The sequence below is a fragment of the Staurois parvus genome, unplaced genomic scaffold (genome assembly GCF_062004578.1).
Source record: "Staurois parvus isolate SC_StPar_1 unplaced genomic scaffold, SC_StPar_1.0 ptg000288l, whole genome shotgun sequence".
Taxonomy (NCBI): Eukaryota; Metazoa; Chordata; class Amphibia; order Anura; family Ranidae; genus Staurois; species Staurois parvus.
Window position 1 is genome coordinate 474,711 of NW_028318084.1, and position 19,349 is coordinate 494,059.

Genomic DNA, 19,349 nt, shown 5'->3' on the forward strand with positions numbered 1-19,349 from the left:
TTTGTGGAAAACAGTGGCTGGCAGCACAGGTGATAATGGACAGCCTCGGCTGGGAATCCAGTACAAAGCAATGACAGACTGCCAATGGCCGCAGCTGTCTGCCTGTATTTGGAAGTAATTGCACATAGAGTGATTACCTGAAGTTAGGGACAGATGATTGCCCTGAGCAAGAATGGCAAGAAATTACACAGAAAGGATGTTTTTAGGTGTTCTTTTTGAAATCTGTAGGGACAAAAAAATGCAAGACCTTACCCCAAAGAAGCTTTTTCTAGCTACAAGTGACAGAGCATTGTTTTGTTAACATGGGCTATTGACTTGAATGGTATTCTAGCTGTTGAACATTTTCACATTTCGGCATAAGCATGACAAAATGCTCAAAAAGTATTGGGGCTGAATTCTTTTGATATAAAGCGTGTCTATGGTCAAAATGTAAAATAATGCGACCAATTCCATACTACTCTCATTAATTTGAATGATCTTGAAGATACACACAAATATATATACAGTGGGGCAAACATCATGCTTAAGGGCTGTTTCTCCGCAAAGGGACCAGGACGACTGATCCATGTACAGGACAGAATAAATGGGGCCATGTATCGTGAGATTTTGAGTGCAAACCTCCTTCCATCATTAAGGGCATTGAAGATGAACCGTGGCTGGGTCTTCCAACATGACAATGATCCCAAACATACCGCCCGGGCAATGAAGGAGTGGCTTCGTAAGAAGCATTTCAAGGTCCTGGAGTGGCCTAGTCAGTCTCCAGATCTCAACCCCATAGAAAACCTTTGGAGGGAGTTGAAAGTCCGTGTTGCCCAGCGACAGTCGCAAAACATCACTGCTCTAGAGGAGATCTGCATGGAGGATGGGCCAACATACCAGCAACAGTGTGTGCCAACCTTGTGAAGACTTACAGGAAACGTTTGACCTCTGTCATTGCCAACAAAGGATATATAACAAAGTATTGAGATGAACTTTTGATATTGACCAAATACTTATTTTCCACCATAATTTGCAAATAAATTCTTTCCAAATCAGCCAATGTGATTGTCTGGATTTGTTTTCTCATTTTGTCTCTCATAGTTGAGGTCTACCTATGATGCCAATTACAGGCCTCTCTCATGTTTTTAGGTGGGAGAACTTGCACAATTGGTGGCTGACTAAATACTTTTTTGCCCCTCTGTATATATATATATATATTATATATATGTTTACCGTTGCTCAAGGTAGAGAGACTCCCAGTATCCAAGAACAACTCCTCCTGTAGGTTCTAGCCCAGCTCATGTGCTGCATAGATGAGAACAAAATATGTCCTATTGGCTGACTCCAAGCAATCCATTTTACTGAACCAAGATGAAAACCAATACAGACAGTGGGAATACAATGGGGGATTGTCAGGTAAACGCGTTTCACGCTAAAGACAGGATTTATTCATTACCCTGAATAATGAATAAATAAGCGCTGTCTTTAGCGAGAAACACGTTTACCTGCCAGTCCCCCACTGTATTTCCACTGTCTGTATTGGTTTTCATCTTGGTTCAGTAAAGTGGATTGTTTAGAGTGCAGTCAATAGGGCGTCCTTTGTTCTCATCCGCACATGTATACTTTGTTGAATTCTGTGGCCCCTTTCACATGGGCCAGATCAATTTTCTCAGAAGAGGATCTGCGTGTTGATCCCCTGCTGAGCAGAGCTGAGCTGGCACATGACATCCAACTGCCCTCCGATCTGGCCAGATGGAGAGGAAGGGATCCTCTTCTGTTTGTTTTTGCTGGATCGCATTGGAGGTAGGCGGGTGTAAAGGGACACAAGTCCGCTTACATCTGCTGCTCCATAGAAGAGATTGGTGAATCCAATCGGGTCCTCTTGAAAAACAGACAGGTGGACCAGATCAGACCGCTCTTGTGAAAGTGACCCGTGACACATATTCACTATGCCCTGTGAATAGGTACTATAGGTACTTATGTGTCACACATTTTACAGAGCCTGCCTTCTGAACTACATAAATGCTGAAAGGAGGAGTTTTAGGAAGCAAAGTCAGTACAGGAAACTCAGCTTGCAGACAGCAAGGTACCATGGGATATCTAGTCCTTAGAAATTGAAAGTAAACAGCAGAGGAGAAGCTGCAAAGCATGCAAGGAATCAAGCATTCTGTGGGAAAAGATGTCCAGCACGCAGGCAGATCTCACAACTTGAAATTAGATTTTTAAAGTAAGCTTATAGTGGAGTGTCAAACATGACTATTTTTTGTTTTGCTATTACAGTGCTGATGTTATAAAAGTGTATGCTGTGAACATAGAACTCTTTTAACTGTATTTTGTATCAAGTGGGCTTGAGCAACTTTGGTTTAGCGGCTACTTGGGTTTGAGGTTACAGTGATTTTTTGCTTAAGATAATAGAACGGAAGGGATACTTATTAGAGCTGTAAATATGTGGGATGACACTAACTTACTGGTTAACCAAGAATTATCTTAGTCATATACCATCGGTAAAATGTTATGGGCTCCTTGCGAACGTGTAATCGTGGTGGCCTCCAAACTGCAGGCTGTGGTTTCCTTAAAATGATCCTGTCTCATATACACACTCGGTGCAAGAAATGGACAAAAACCTATTTCCTTTAAGCAGATGGCCATTAAAACTCAAATATTATGATGTGTGCAGGACCTAGCCAGCTTTGAGATAGGACCTAACCAGCCTTAAGATAGGACCTAACCAGCCTTGACATAGGACCTAACCAGCCTTGACATAGGACCTAACCAGCCTTGACATAGGACCTAACCAGCCTTGACATAGGACCTAACCAGCCTTGACATAGGACCTAGCCAGCCTTGACAAAGGACTAACCAGCTTGGAGATAGGACCTAACCAGCCTTTGTAATGGAACCGGACTGCACTAGGGTATTTCCGTTAGACTCCCGCTTCCCTGTCTGAACACAGATCCACGGACACCACCGCTGACCATACAAGAAGAGACAGCACCAGACTTGTCTTAAAACAGGAAATGGACTGCTTTATTTTTACACAGACACAAGATATATACACAGGGCGGAGCAAAACAATTAGTAACAAGAGACACACAGCAGACACCCCCCCCCACCAAGCCAATACACGTAAACCCATACATCCCATAATAGTTTGCTGGCCAGCAAGACACAATAGAACAATGGGACCACGTGGCAGTAAACAATGAACAACCCCCACACCCCACCTATAAATGTCTACACAATATCAGGACAGACCACCCTGTACCCCTAACAGGCACAGGGTGACTTACACATAATAGGGATATGAGAAGCTGAGACAGGGGTCTCCCCACGTCTCCAAAGGGCCCCCTACCCAAAGTCACTGCCGTCACAGCCTGGACATAGGATCTAACCAGCCTGGACTTAGGACCTAACCAGCCTTGACATAGGATCTAACCAGCCTTGACATAGGATCTAACCAGCCTAAACTTAGGACCTAACCAGCCTTGACATAGGATCTAACCAGCCTTGACATAGGATCTAATCAGCCTGGACTTAGGACCTAACCAGCCGTGACATAGGATCTAACCAGCCTTGACATAGGATCTAACCAGCCTTGACATAGGACCTAACCAGCCTTGACATAGGATCTAACCAGCCTTGACATAGGATCTAACCAGCCTGGACTTAGGACCTAACCAGCCGTGACATAGGATCTAACCAGCCTTGACATAGGATCTAACCAGCCTTGACATAGGACCTAACCAGCCTTGACATAGGATCTAACCAGCCTTGACTTAGGACCTAACCGGCTTTGAGATAGGACCCAACCTGCTTTGAAATTAAAAGTTGTTATAAGAGCTGAGAGATCATGTGTAAATACTGCACTATGAATGCATGTAGGGGAAAGATGGCTGTAGCTAAATGGGTACAACTTATGTAGGAGGATTTGTTTCATCTCTGTGTATCACCTGAGGCCAGTCACTTTACTCGGTATTTGTAAGGGGTTACAACCACTTCAAGGTGCATAAATAAGGTGTACTCTGAGTATATATTTTTCATCAAGGAATTTCAAAACAATATTGTTCATATCCTACTGGAATACATTTCTTTGGCTCTGAGGAAGAGGTTGTGTCCTCGAAACGCGTTAGCAAGTTGGTCATCCAGGGTTCCATCTTATGGACTTGGATGTTGTTTGGATCATACATCTTGTTCAGTTTGACATGCCTGTGTTTTTATGTCTATTGTGAGTATGATACTTACTTTGTTTCTTCAATAAATATTTTAAACGATAATGCACTAGGTCGGTGCGCCCTTTTTCTGTTTCTCCATTTGTATCCAGTGTATTTGGACCACCCTGGTCTGTTGAGGGCAGCAAGCAGTGCATATTCCAGAAAATTCCAGAACATCCCTATTGGGTCTACTGAGTCTTTTCCTAGCGCAGGAGAAAAGTGTTTGTTGTGTTGGAAATACATTTCAATGACTTATCCTTCCTAGATTCACAGATGTTAATAATTAATGGAAATGCATAGGCTAGCATTGCGCTTAAATGGCAACAGCTAAAGCTAGCAGGACAGCTGTTCTTGGTTTCTATTCATCTATGTCCCCTCAGATGTGGAAGCTACTGCTGTTTGCATGGAGAGAATGTTTGTTTGTATAAGAGATTATCCCCTCATCTACAATAACCCTATCTCTATTTATTTAGGCATGTGCTCATCGCTGGAAGAATATTTACTATGAAAGTGAGATTATACTTCCTTATGGGTTCTGTATCATCCTGCCACCAAACCTGCAGGGCCGTGGAAGACCACTAAGGCCTTGTTATGAAGGTAAGTTGGGATATTCTGTGTTTGGAAAGATCTTAAGATGCAAAGATTGTTTCATGGTCTCTCTACAATTTTTCAGGATGTACTGTAAGTCTGCCAAGTTAAAACTGGCATGGTAAGGCATATACCAGTGACTCGTGAGCTCTAGCCTCAGGATCTATGAGCTATAACACTTCCTGTTCCTCGATTATAGTCAAGATTTGGGATGATCTCAGGTATGTTCGGAGTCCAAACCCATCTGACCGAGCTCACTAAGAAGCTGCCACTGTACTGGGACAATCATGAGCGGCCGAGGCATTCCCCACAGTATATGCATCCCTTGTATATGTGTGGCTGCAGGGATGCCCCCCCTCCATCTCTGCATAATTAATTTTCTTCATGCAGCAAGTGATACTCAAAGCCTTTTCTCCGGGGAAAACAAATATCATCCCTTGCAATTGGGATGCCCCTGCACTGAAAAGGTTAAATAATTATTATTATATTATTATATAGTGTTTATATAGCGCTGATAGGGTGCTCAGCGCTGTACAATAAAGTGGGGGGACAGTGCATGAGACAATACTGTCAGGAATGGACTCGTCAATGGTGGTGGGACTCTCCTGCCTTGTGGGCTGCAGTACCAAGGCTGGCCAGCAGGTGCTCTCAGCATCCAGAATCTCACTCCTGCAATCAGGCCATTACCTGAGGCTGATTGCAGAAGGTGTATATAAGCAGGACCAGGCCTGTGATCAGGGCCTTGGTGTATGGTTCCCATGAGCCCCTGTACCTGCATCCTGTCTGCGTCCTGTCTGATCCTGATTTTGCTTTGATCTTGACTCTGAACGAACTCCGCCTGTCCTGACCTCGGCTATTCCTGACCACTCTTCTGCTCGCTCCTGGTACCCTGTTTGCCCGTTTGCTACCGACCCGGCCTGCCCGACTACGTTTGATTGTATATATGGTTATCTGTTGGAGGTTGGGTTGTTTGCACTGTGTTATGTTTACCTTGCACTGCGTTTGTGTTGTTTAGTCTTTTAATAAATTGTCTTGTTTACTCTATACCTGAAGCCTGCGTTTCCCTGTGTCAGTCCACACACCTCTGGTCATAGCCCTGACAAATACAGTAACAATACAATGCACGAGGGGTTCGAGGGCCCTGCTCTTTCGAGCTTAAAATCTAGGAGGGAGGGGGTAGAGGTACAGGAGGAAGTGGCTCTGGGGGATGGAGTGGTAGGAGGAGTGGAGGAGAATGGCTGTTAGGTGAGGGTGGGGTAGGCTTCCCTGAAGAGGTGGGTTTTCAGGGAGCGCCTGAAGGTGAGGAGGGTAGGTGACAGTCTGATGGATTGGGGTAGAGAGTTCCAGAGGATGGGGGAAGTCCTGGAAAAGTCCTGCAGTCGGGCGTGGGAGGAGGAGACCAGGGAGCTAGAAAGTAGGAGGTCTTGAACGAAGGGTGCAGGTAGGGTGGTATTTGGGTATCAGGTCAGTGAGGTAGTTTGGGGCGGCGTTATGGATGGCTTTGTATGTCAGAGTTAGTAGTTTGAATTTAATGTGTTGGGCAATCGGGAGCCAGTGAAAGGATAGGCAGAGGGGGGTGACAGAAGTGGAGTGGTTGGTGAGGTGGATGAGTCTAGCCGCTGAATTCAGGATAGACTGAAGCGGGGATAGTCTGCGATGAGGTAGGCCGGTGAGAAGGGTACGAGTTGTTTAGTAGTGTCTGGGGTGAGGAATGTGCGTATCTTGGAGATGTTGCGGAGGTGGAGCCTGCATGAATTTGCTAGTGATTGGACATGAGGTTGGAAGGAAAGGTTTGAGTCCAGGGGGACACCCAGGACTTTGGCTTGCGGGGTGGGATTGATGGTGGCGTTGCTAGTAGTGATGGAGAGGATGGGGGGGGGGGGGCTGGGGGGAAAACTAGGAGCTCGGTTTTGGAAAGGTTTACCTTGAGGAAATGGAGCGACATCCAGTCTGATATGTTATTTAGGAGGTGGGTGATGCGGGCGGAGACTTAGGGGATGAAGTGAGGGGTGGAGAGGTAAATTTGTGTGTCATTGGCGTAGAGGTGATAGTTAAATAATTTTTTATCACTAGGTTTCCTGGAAAGAAATACCTTTACTTACTTGATCCCTGCTCCCCCATCAGCTAGCGCTCCCCTCTTTTCCCCCATGCTCTGGCTTGTGGACTGCCCTCAGCGTACTCACAAGACGTTCAGGGCTATGTGTCTTGCATTGTACCTGATCACGTCAGGTAGTCTGAGACCACTGGAGTGTAGGGGGGACAAGCACCGGTCTTGCAGCCTGGAGGAAGCCTGCAGTAGCAGGGCTTCAGGTAAGGAAGCATTATGAATGGCTTTGTATGTCAGAGTTAGTAATTAGAATTTAATGCGTTGGGCAATCGGGAGCCAGTGATGGGACTGGCAGAGGGGGGTGGCAGAAGTGGAGCGGTTGGTGAGGTGGATTAGTCTAGCCGCTGAGTTCAGGATAGATTGAAGCGGGGATAGCCTGCGTTGGGGTAGGCCGGTGAGGAGGGAGTTGCAGTAGTCCAGGCGTGAGATGATGAGGGAGTGTACGAGTTGTTTAGCAGTGTCTGGGGTTAGGAAAGTACGTATCTTGGAGATGTTGCGGAGGTGGAGCCTGCATGAGTTTGCTAGTGATTGGACATGAGGTTGGAAGGTTTGCTTTTCCCGAAAAAAGCAGAGACATTAACAACCATTTAAACATTGCAGTGTTGGGGCAGCCCAACTTCCAGGGAAGATTGCCGTTCTCCCTGGAATTCAATTTATCTACATATGAAAAACAAAAATAAGCAAAACGGATCATAACTTACATTTTAATATGATATGTCCCTTGTGTTGATTCTTCTACTTTCAGTAGTAATCTTTCACTTTGAATGAAGAGCGAAGCTATCAATCATCCACTGGTCCCTCATTCAGAGCACCTCTCTCATTCACAGAAGCTGTAGTATGGATTCTGTGAATGGCAGATCTGGCAGCAAAGGCCAGGCATAGTCGAGCTCGCTTGAGGAACTGTATTAACCCCAATCGCACTCGAAGATTACGGCAGCTGAGGTGCGGGTGGTAGGACAGAGGAAGATTTTTACCGAAAGAGAAGAATCAACACAAGGGACACCTCATACTAACTGTAAGCAATGTCCCTTGTGCTGATTTTTATGCAAATATTTAGTATCGACACCAATGCAGCCCTAGTTCTTTGTGCTTTACTTTCAGCTGATATGAAATGACAAGGACACTGCATTTTTAGCAAGTTCACCACTTTTTTTTTCTGTACATACTAACACTGTTCTTAGCCTAAAATGTGAAAACGAATTCAGCCACCACATATATAGACTAGTAAGCTGCAATATACGGTATTACATTTTTGTTTTTGAATTAGATACACTTTAAAAGTCTAACTACAACCAAAATGTTTTTGTCTAGTTTGGGGTAGAGCAGGAAAGGGTTAGAATGTCTCGGGGGCGGACTGACCATTTGGGTACTGCCCGAGGGCCCGGGGTCAGTAGGGGGCCCCATGAGATGCCCCTGGTACCTTTTTCATAGGCTTTTTTGAGTTTGGGCAAGGACACAGGGGCCCCATGATCCCCTATTGCCCAGGGGCCCCATGAGTTGTCAGTCTGCCCCTGGTTCTGGCCTGAGCTGCACTCAAGCTCCCCTAGGTGGTAGTGCACTCTACGCAGCTGCCTAGTTTACCTAATGGAAGCACCAGCCCTTAGCGCAGCCCAACACAAAATCGTAACTTACTAAAAAATGTTGATTTTTTTTTAGGGAATTTTTTGTAAAAATGCATTTACACTAGATGAAAAATCATTTGAAAATCTGTCATTTGGACAGTTCATTCATTTTTTTGAATCCGGTTAATGAGCACCGATCGAAAGTCGGTAGTGATGGTTTCATACCTCCCAACTTTTTGAGAAGGGACCGAGGGACACCTATTAGCAAAAGTATGTAGGCATAGGACACACCCCCTTCCACGCTCCCTTAACCACTTGCCTACCAGGCACTTTTAACCCCTTCATGCCCAGGCCAATTTTCAGCTTTCAGCGCTGTCGCACTTTGAATGACAATTGCGCGGTCATGCAACACTGTACTCATATGACATTTTTATAATTTTCTTTCACGCAAACAGAGCTTGCGTGAAAGATCCCCTATTGCCCGGGGGCCCCATGAGTTGTCAGTCCGCCCCTGGAATCTCTTATAGATTTTCTGTGTCCTCGTGTGTGATGAATGTTTTTCCCATGAATGTCTTTTATCATTCTGCTCCTTATTATACACTTTACTTCTAAGATCTTATGAGCGGCACTTGAATTAAGAAACGGTGGGTTCTTAATTCAAGCAGTACTCAGCAGTTGTTTGGGGACTAAATATCAAATGTCACGCAGTGCATTCAGAGAAAGTGTGGAAATACCTCTTCTCCCCTTTATGGGAATTTTCAGTCTGCTCTATAATTCCAGTAATATATAACCTGACCTTTCCAGCTGCTAGACAATCTTTCATTTCTGCTGTGGTCATTTTACTTCTGGAATCTGTTTGACATATTGGGTCTGCCTGCAATTACAGTTTTTTTTATAATGGATATTCCAATATGGTTGACATATTGTACAGAAACATTTTTCTTTTCAATAATTTTATATTAAAACAAGACAAAAGTTGTACTCATTATAGTAAAGAGTCAAGCTGGTCATACACTGTTAGGCTGTTGCCCACTGCTGCCTAAATATTCTGCGTTTTTAAGCATACAAGAGTTTTTATTTTACTGATCTAAATGCAGCCCATTGTTTTGACACACACAGGCATGCATAAATGGTTTAAAAAAAGTACAGAAATCGGATTTGCCAGTTAGTAATTTATGCATGGTAATAGGTGTGTGGGCGGGCCTACTGCACCCTGCACGTGGGGTACCTTTTGGCAGGTGTGCAGTATTTGTGAGTGATGTATGTGGAGGACTTTGAGACTCATGCACATCCAAGCTACCAGCTACATATGCAAAGAAGAACAGAGCCAATAAAGAACCAAATTAACCTTGGTGAAAATCAGACAAGCCACGTAAAAAGGCTATGTCCAGGTCAAGCAGGCATTGACATGTACACTTGGAAGAAGGAGAACCATGTGACCGTAGCTGAAGAGTCCCCACTTGCAGAACTTGTTCAAAAGGGACCCCAGATGGTGACACGTTTGAGACTCTTGGAGTACCTACCCTGAGTTGCGATTGGAAGGTGTATGACCCTGGCCTTACCTTGGCAGTAGATGACCGCTACCTGATGTAACAGGATAAATTTCACATGCGTACTTTTGGTGAGTGCACATTTTTTACCCTAGATTCACCGTGTGGTACACTGGAACCCTGCCCCACGCACTCATTAGGATCTACCGGATACCCACGTTGGGCCTTCATTTATCTTGGGACTTTTTATTCACTCAAGTTCACCTCAGTGTGATCTGATATTTGCACTTTATCTTATGCTATAATATGCTGTTTTTATTTATGTTATTTTAGCGCTGCACCTTATATGTATGCACTCATCAATGCCTGGGACCAGGTGGAGCTGTGTTTATGTGGGCCTACTGCACCCTGCACATGGGGTACCTTTGGTAGGTGTGCGCACTCATCAATGTCTGGGACCAGGTGGAGCTGTGTTCATGTGGGCCTACTGCACCCTGCACATGGGGTACCTTTGGTAGGTGTGCGCACTCATCAATGCCTGGGACCAGGTGGAGCTGTGTTCAGGTGAAGCAGTCCCTCAGTAAAGCATGCTGTCTCGTGTCACTACACACCTTAACTGTGAATTGTTACATTTAAGGGACTCCGCTGAGCCTATGCCCTCTACCCATCCAGCACTGTGTGCACTAGCGTGGACCTCATGCATGCAATCAGTTGACTCCTGCTACTCTCCTGTACTATGCAGCTGGGCTGTGGGGTCTCTGTAATGTGAGTTCGGTCCTGATACCCTTGGGGAACCGACCATTTAGGAGGGAGCCAGGGCACCTACCCCCTCTGCTACCTAATGACCCGTCACCACACCAGATACCACACTTCATGACAGGCTGCAATTCACCTTCTACCAGTACTTGGTTACTCGTGACAAACACCCACTTCCTCCATGCCTTCTGCCAACCCTTCATATTGGCCTTGTTTCCATACCCCATGTGCTTTACAGGCTCTGTTCTTTCATATGCCAGAAGCCCTCATGCACCCCTTTAGAGTAACTTCAGAGCAGGCTTACTACAGTTTAGAAACTTTACTGGAAACGTTTGTGACAGTATACCTTCAACACCATTCAAACCTAACTAACTATGCTGTGGCTGCCGAGACATAACTTCAAAATGTGTAAGCCCACGACTGGTGTCCTCCAAACCTGGTAGATTCCTCCTTAACTCTGGTGTCTTGTGGCATCCCCTCAGCAACATCCAATGCAGGCTTCTCTCTCCCTTCTCCTTTTTGAGTTTCCTCTATTTCTATAAACTGGGAAGGAAGGCAGGATCCAAAAAGTCTGGGAACCAGGAATCCCAGCACTTAAACCCTTCTGAGCCTGGGCTGACCAACTAACTCAGCTACTGTATATACAACAATCCTCCTGTGGGCACCTACCTACACTTTTCTTCCCCTTTTCGTAAGCCATCTCGGTTTATGAACATTACTCCCAAACTAACATATTAAAAGTACAAACAGTACGAAATCTTTTACAATCAGCAGCAATGGTAAAAGTGCTAAATAAATATATGACTATATAACAACAACATATACCACAGTATATCTAGAAGGTACATCTCTGGTAGTCTGCACATAGAAAGCAGGATCAGGATAGGAGATCCACTCTTCTGATACTGGGTGCTTCTCCCCTATATGGTGCACCACAGGGTAGAAGTAACCAGGCTTTACATGTTCCACCCTGTACATGTACAGCGTATATGGCGTCCGATATTAAACTCTGGCTAAAGCTAGTGGTACTCCACTTCAGTATACTCATTTTGGTTCCAGAAGTCCTGGGAATGTTTCCAACACTCATAGCTTCTCCCAGATGGCATGGCTGCATATCCTGGGTTGCTCTTCTTCGAGCTGCCAGAACATGGCTTATGGGACATATGGAAAGTCATACCCAGTGTCTTGTGAGACTACATGTTGCAGCAGCCTCTCAGCAGCTTCCCATGCAAGCTACTCTCTGCCTTCCTCCCTCCTTTGGGCCCGGCCTTCCCCCTATTCATATAAACCAGAAAGTAAGGCAAGACCCAAGAAGCATGGAAACCCAACGCTTAACCCCTTTCCAGTCTGGGCAGATGCCTTTCCAGTCTGGGCAGATGCCTTTCCAGTCTGGGCAGACCAACTAACTCAGTTATATACAACAATATACTGTGGGCACTTGCCTACAAGTGTGTATGTGCAACTATGTTCATTTGAAGAGGTTAAAATTCCATCCTGGCAGCTAGAATTTATTTTACGCAGCCAGGTGTGTGCCAGTACCCTTAGAACCTGAACTGATTCAGAAGAATCGGCTGAAATTACCAAGGAAAATCAGAATGGCAAATCCTTTGCTAGGTAATATTACTATTATTATTATACAGGATTTATGGTGACAACAGTTTGCTCAGCGCTTTACAATATAACGGGAGACAATACAGCAATGGTACAGTTCAATAGAAGAGGGTTAGGAGGGCTTACAATCTAAGAGGGAGGGGTTGGTGGTACAAAAGGTAATAACTGTGGGGGATGACCTGATAGGAGAAATAGAAGATTCGGTTATCAGCTCAAGGCAGGATAGGCTTCCCTGAAGAAATAGATTTTCAGAGATCGCCTAAAAGTGGACAGAGTAGGTGATAGTCGGATAGATTGGAGTAGAGAGTTCAAGAGGACGGGGGAAGCTCTGGAGAAGTCCTGGAGATGAGCATGTGAGGAGGAGACAAGGGAGCTAGAAAGCAGGAGGTTGTGTGAGGAGCGGAGAGGATGGTTTGGGTGATATTTGGAGACAAGATTGACGATTGGGGGCAGAGTTATAAATGGCTTTATATGTTATTGTTAATGTTTAGAATTGTATTCATTGGGCAATCGGAAACCAGTGGAGGGACTGGCAGAGAGGAATGGCAGATATGCAACAGTTGGTAAGGTGGATGGGTCTGGCAGCAGCATTCACTGAAGAGGTGATAGCCTGTGATGAGGTAGGATAATGAGGAGGGAGTTACAATAGTCAAGGCGAGAGATAACAAGGGAGTGAATAAGTTGCCTAGTGGTTTCAGAGGTTAATATGGTTCACCTTACTGTACATGTATTTCAACAGTGTGCCTACAGTTCTCCATCAAGTTAATGTGGCTAGAAAACACCATAGCAAAAAAGAAAAAAAATTAAATTTCACATTTCACCAAAGCTCTGGTATTCTCCTACCAAAATACCCGTGTGTCCAGACACACGGGTATCTTGGTAGGAGAATACCAGAACTTTGGGGAAATGTAAAGTTTCATTTTTCTTTTCTTGCTATGGTGTCCAAGCACCAATGAATATTTATAGTCTTCCAGTTCAATTATGTAAATTATTTCAAGGATATGGCTTCCAGATTTACATATAATTTACTAGATGAGGTTTTACCATTGTTATGACATTACATCACCACGTCCCGGCTTTTGCACATATTAACTGTTTTGGAATCTGTAAAGCGTAAAAACTTTCTTAGCCTATGCATGAAATCTATACCTAATTAATTCCAGGGCTCACAGGATGGAATGGATTTAGTAGCATTTCCCTCTATTGTGCAGCAGATAGCTGGTGATAGATGACGGATCCAATGATGCAAAGACTTTCTTTACGGACCTTGAATTTTTGCTATTCCCATGGGATAAATTACTTGCTGAAAGATAACACTAAACAGCATACAGTTTTACAATGTATAAAATTAGTTGTAACTGATCTCTGATTGAGAAAAAAGAATTAAAGCTGAACTCTAGGTATACATTTTATTGCATAGTTATATTGGTCCTCCCGAGTTCTCATGCACACTGGATGTTTTGATAACGCTGGTAATGTTAGCTGTGTAAAGTCACATTAAAAACTTGAGATTTTAAGCTTTTTTTTAGCGTTTTTGCATTGATGGTTTGCCGCATGTAGCGGCATTTTTCCTCATTTGCATTTTTTTTTTTTTACCAAAATAAAGTTTTTTGCTGTGTTAGAGCGTTTTTACAGCTAGGAAACTCCTGTAGAAACCCACCAGTGCTGGGTTTTTTTCCAGCCAAAAAACGCCCCAGGCAAAAAAACCTTGATTACAGTCTGTATGCATGGACACATAGGATAACATGCTGGGGGGTTTACTAGCTGTAGAAAAACCTGTCAAAAGCCAAAAACAGCAGCTGTAAAAACGTCAAGCGTGCATGAGGACTCAGACCAAGCCTGAGCAATTGTTTTGGAAGCTGCAAATCACTGTAGTAGCCGGCGCTACCACATTGATGGCAGTGATCTTCCAGGTCCTGTTTACTTGGCACGGCTGATATTTTTTATTAACCTCCCTGGCGGTATTCCCGAGTGTAGCTCGGGGTAAAATGTCAGTACCAAAAGCGGTAACCCCGAGGTACACTCGGGCTTACCATGCAGCGCTGCATAGGGAGTCCCTGCAGCACTTACCTTGTCCATCGCTCCCGCGATGTGTCCCCTGCAGCGTCCCCGGCCATCTCCTCCGGCTGATGCCGGCATCCGGCTTCTGTGTTCCGATCCCTGTGACGTCGGGACGTACGGGCGCCGCCGGCGGCGGGAAATTTGAAAATTTTAAAAAAATTTCATTTTTTCAAAATGAATTTTACATAGTAAAATAGTTGCTGTTTCAAACCATTTCACATACATTTTGTCCCGAGTGCTTTGTCCTGTCCCCTGTCTGCATTTTTACTGTTCTTTCTGCCTGGAAACTTAGAAAAGTCCATGGCGTCCAAAAAGCGTCCCTTTAGGTCAAAAGCGGTTAGACCGGCTAGAGAACAGCGATAGTAAATCAGAATCACTTGCAGAATTGAGTGATAATGATTCGTGGGGGAAATTCCTCATCAGACACTGAAAACAATTTTGCGACTTTGCTCAGCGATGTGCGAACTTGGCGCTATATTTCACATTTCAGTGTTTTTGGTTTGATTATCATATTGAATTAAATTTATTATTATTATATTATTATTTTTTATGATTATTTTATTAAATTATAATTTATGATTTTGTGTTTCAAATTTTATCCTACCCGGGATGTTTACTAGACTCTTGTTCGGACAGATTTCAGTGAGTTATTCCTAAATATTACAGCCTACAATAAAAAAACTACATATTTCAATGCAAAATAATGGTACCGCTTTCAGCACCAAAAATCTGAAATAATCAGACCGCCAGGGAGGTTAATGAATGCAAGGCATTCTCTGTTTGCCCGAGATGGAGAAGCGGGGCAATAATGTCACAATCTCCACTTGGCACAGGTTTTAACTTGTCTCCACTTTGTTCACAATAAAGAAAAAAACAAGGTTTGTTAGCAGATCTGACATACAGGTGAAACTCAAAAAATTAGAATATCGTGCAAAAGTTCATTTATTTCAGTGCAGCAACTTAAAAGGTGAAACTAATATATGAGACTCATTACATGCAAAGCAAGATAGTTCAAGCCGTGATTTGTCATCATTGTGATGATTATGGCTTACAGCTCATGAAAACCCCAAATCCACAATCTCAGAAAATGAGAATATTGTGAAAAGGTGGAATATTCTCGGCTCAAAGTGTCCCACTCTAATCAGCTAATTAAGCCATAACACCTGCAAAGGGTTCCTGAGCCTTTAAATGGTCTCTCAGTCTGGTTCAGTAGGAATCACAATCATGGGAAAGACTGCTGACCTGACAGGCAGAAAACCATCATTGACACCCTCCATAAGGAGGGAAAGCCTCAAAAGGTAATTGCAAAAGAAGTTGGATGTTCCCAAAGTGCTGTATGAAAGCACATTAATAGAAAAAGTTATATGGAAGGGAAAAGTGTGGAAGAAAAAGGTGCACAAGCAGCAGGGATGACCGCAGCCTGGAGAGGATTGTCAGGAAAAGACCATTCAAAAGTGTTGGGGAGTTTGACAAGGAGTGGACTGAGGCTGGAGTCAGTGCATCAAGAGCCACCACACACAGACGGATCCTGGACATGGGCTTCAAATATTGTATTCCTCTTGTCAAGTCGCTCCTGAACAACAAACAACGTCAGAAGCATCTTACCTGGGCTAAAGAAAAACAGACCTGGTCTGTTGCTCAGTGGTCCAAAGTCCTCTTTCTGATGAGAGCAACTTTTGCATCTCATTTGGAAACCAAGGACCCCGAGTATGGAGGAAGAATGGAGAGGCACAAGGACCCTGCGTATGGAGGAAGAATGGAGAGGCACAAGGACCCCGAGTATGGAGGAAGAATGGAGAGGCACAAGGCCCCCGAGTATGGAGGAAGAATGGAGAGGCACAAGGACCCTGAGTATGGAGGAAGAATGGAGAGGCACAAGGACCCCGAGTATGGAGGAAGAATGGAGAGGCCCAAGGACCCCGAGTATGGAGGAAGAATGGAGAGGCACACACTGCAAGATGCTTGAAGTCCAGTGTGAAGTTTCCACAGTCTGTGTTGATTTGGGGAGCCATGTCATCTGCTGGTGTTGGTCCACTGTGCTTCATTAAGTCCAGGGTCACCGCAGCCGTCTACCAGGAGATTTTGGAGCACTTCATGCTTCCTTCCGCAGACGAGCTTTATGGGGATGCTGACTTCATTTTCCAGCAAGACTTGGCACCTGCCCACACTGCCAAAAGCACCAAAACCTGGTTCAATGACCGTGGGATTACTGTGCTTGATTGGCCAGCAAACTTGCCTGACCAGAACCCCATAGAGAATCTATGGGGCATTGCCAAGAGAAAGATGAGAGACATGAGACCGAACAATGCAGAAGAGCTGAAGGCCGCTATTGAAGCATCCTTGTCTTCCATAACACCTCAGCAGTGCCACAGGCTGATAGCTTCCATGCCACGCCGCATTGAGGGAGTAATTGCTGCAAAAGGGGCCCAAACCAAGTCCTGAGTACATATGCATGCTTCTACTTTTCAGAGGTCCGATATTGTTCTATGTACAATCCTTGTTTTATTGATTGTATGGAATATTCTCATTTTCTGAGATTGTGGATTTGGGGTTTTCATGAGCTGTAAGCCATAATCATCACAATGATGACAAATCACGGCTTGGACTATCTTGCTTTGCATGTAATGAGTCTCATATATTAGTTTCACCTTTTAAGTTGCATTACTGAAATAAATGAACTTTTGCACCATATTCTCATTTTTCGAGTTTCCCCTGTATACTTGGGCAGTTCTTACAGATGCAGTTTCACCAACAACAGCCACCCACCTAATGGCTAAACAACAGCCGGGGGGAGCCACGGTGTGGAGGCAAATTTACCGTGACATGCCGAGCTGACAAGTGGTAGCACCAATCAAACTTGGCCATTCAAGTCAATGGAGCCGTACCACAAGCGCTAGGGTAGCCCCTTTATAAACTCCCATCAGCAGAAAAAAAAACCTGCATTCAGGAGGGAGCAAAATCACTGCCTGGAAGCCTGACAGCAGCTGCTTAGCTGCATTCTGAAAAATGATCCACAGCGGGTTACTTTTCAGAGCAATGGGTAGTGCAAACCTTGCCTAAGTGAGTGAATGATGGAAAAAATGTGCAAGCAGAGACTAAATATTGTGTTTGTAAATGATAAGGATGTCTGTATTTGAATATCTATAGGCCTGCCTCGGCCCCCATGTGACAAAACCTAGACCTTCTCATAGGTCACTTGGGTTCTAGACTTTCTCTGCAGTACTTGGTCTCATCACGGAAGACTTTACCCGTTTTATGAAGCTGGACTTTGGCCTTTTCTTTGGGCTTGTACAATTGTACCGGCTCCTCTCCTGTACTGAATTCGCCTACTCTGATTTCACTGCACACTGTGAATGTCCCACAATGTTCATTGGAAGCTACAGAAAGTCAAATAGATCCCACCTCATTTCATGGCTGCAGGATATCCAGGATCATCTGTCTCTTTCCTCAGCCTGATTGGCCATGGCCTGCCCCTTCCATTCATTGCATTTCAGTTATTATTATTATTATACAGTATTTATAAAGCGCCGATAGTTCGCTCAGCGCTGTACATTACAAAGGGGGACAGAACATGTGACAGAACAATACCAATACAATGCAAAACATGAGGGGATCGAGGGCCCTGATCCTTGGAGCTTACAATCTAGGAGGGAGGGGATGGTGGCACAGGAGGAGATAGCTGTGGGGGATGGAGTGGTAGGAAGAGTGGAGGAGGTCGGCACGTTAGCAGGGGGTGGGGTAGGCTTCCCTGAAGAGATGGGTTTTCAGGGTGCGCCTAAAGGAGAGGAGAGCAGGTGATAATCTGATGGGTTGGGGCAGGGAGTTCCAGAGGATGGGTGACACCCTGGAGAAGTCCTGGAGGTGGGCATGGGAGGAGGAGACCAGGGAACTAGAGAGAAGGAGGTCTTGTGAGGAGCGGAGTGTGCGTGCTGGGTTCTTTCAATAATGGAAGCTCAGCATCATGCGGGTGTTACCTGAGGTGGTGTGCCAATACAGACTTCCTAGGAACGCTCACTCTTCCAGACTGACATTCACCCATCAAGGCGTTTTGATATTTACATAACTCCTCCCAAAGATCTAGCCCATTTCTTCCTACAGGACTTAAGAAGTGTACAGTGGCAGGGTCCTGTGATATTCTCAGAAAGCCAAGTACAGCACCCTGCTAGCCTCTCCCACCACCCACAATCTGCTTGCATTGCATAGAGAAGCACAGAGACCCAGTGATGACAACAATAGCTCTAAAACATGGTATTTAATAAACACAAAAAGGTTTTGTTAAAAAATATTATTAGCATGTTAATAAGAGGAGAAAGAAGAAACCAGGGAAGGGAAATGCACATTTGACCTTTTTATTACAGATACAGGTATATAGCATATACAGGTTAAATCCATATACTGCTAGACTTAGTAAATGAATAGGAAAGTATATTACATTTACTTATTTGACATTTTTTTTTTTACATTTCTTCAGTTACTTCCTTGTTTCCATGCCTAGGCAAATTATGTGATACATCTCAGGAGACTTCAGGAGTAGAGGAGGGGGTTTCTTAGCTAAGCACACCTTCCTGCCTGCATGCCTAAGCTAAGGGAAAATGGATTCCAAAAAGTAAAAGTTACTGCCCTTATTCAAGGTGACTGCAGCCAGAAATGCTAGGGGGTGTTTCAAAGTGATTTCTCAGCAAAATAAAGCATGGAGACATGAATGGATGGGGGTGTTTGCTTTAAATATTAACCACTTCCCGACCGGCCGTTGCATATAAACGGCTGGACGGTGGCACTGCAGGGTCAGGTGGCCGTTTATAAATGGCCTCCCCGCACCCTGCTTGTGCGCGCTCCCTGGGAGCGCGCAGCACCACGATCCGGTGCCCACTGTGTCCTCCGATCGTCAGACGGGACCTCTGTACGAGGTCCCGATCATGTGATCACTGATTGGCCAATCAGTGATCACATGCAAAGTAGTAAGCAAGATGTCACTTGTGACATC

At 44.7% G+C, this 19,349-nt stretch overlaps 1 protein-coding gene across 1 annotated transcript in view; it reads left to right on the forward strand.

Annotated features, from left to right (window-relative positions):
* The window catches only part of ITGA9 (integrin subunit alpha 9), a 694,926-nt gene that overhangs the window by 148,980 nt on the left and 526,597 nt on the right, over positions 1-19,349 (forward strand). The window contains exon 4 of the mRNA XM_089682391.1: positions 4,664-4,787. Coding sequence (XP_089538517.1) covers positions 4,664-4,787 — 124 coding nt within the window. The remainder of the gene's footprint in view (positions 1-4,663; positions 4,788-19,349) is intronic.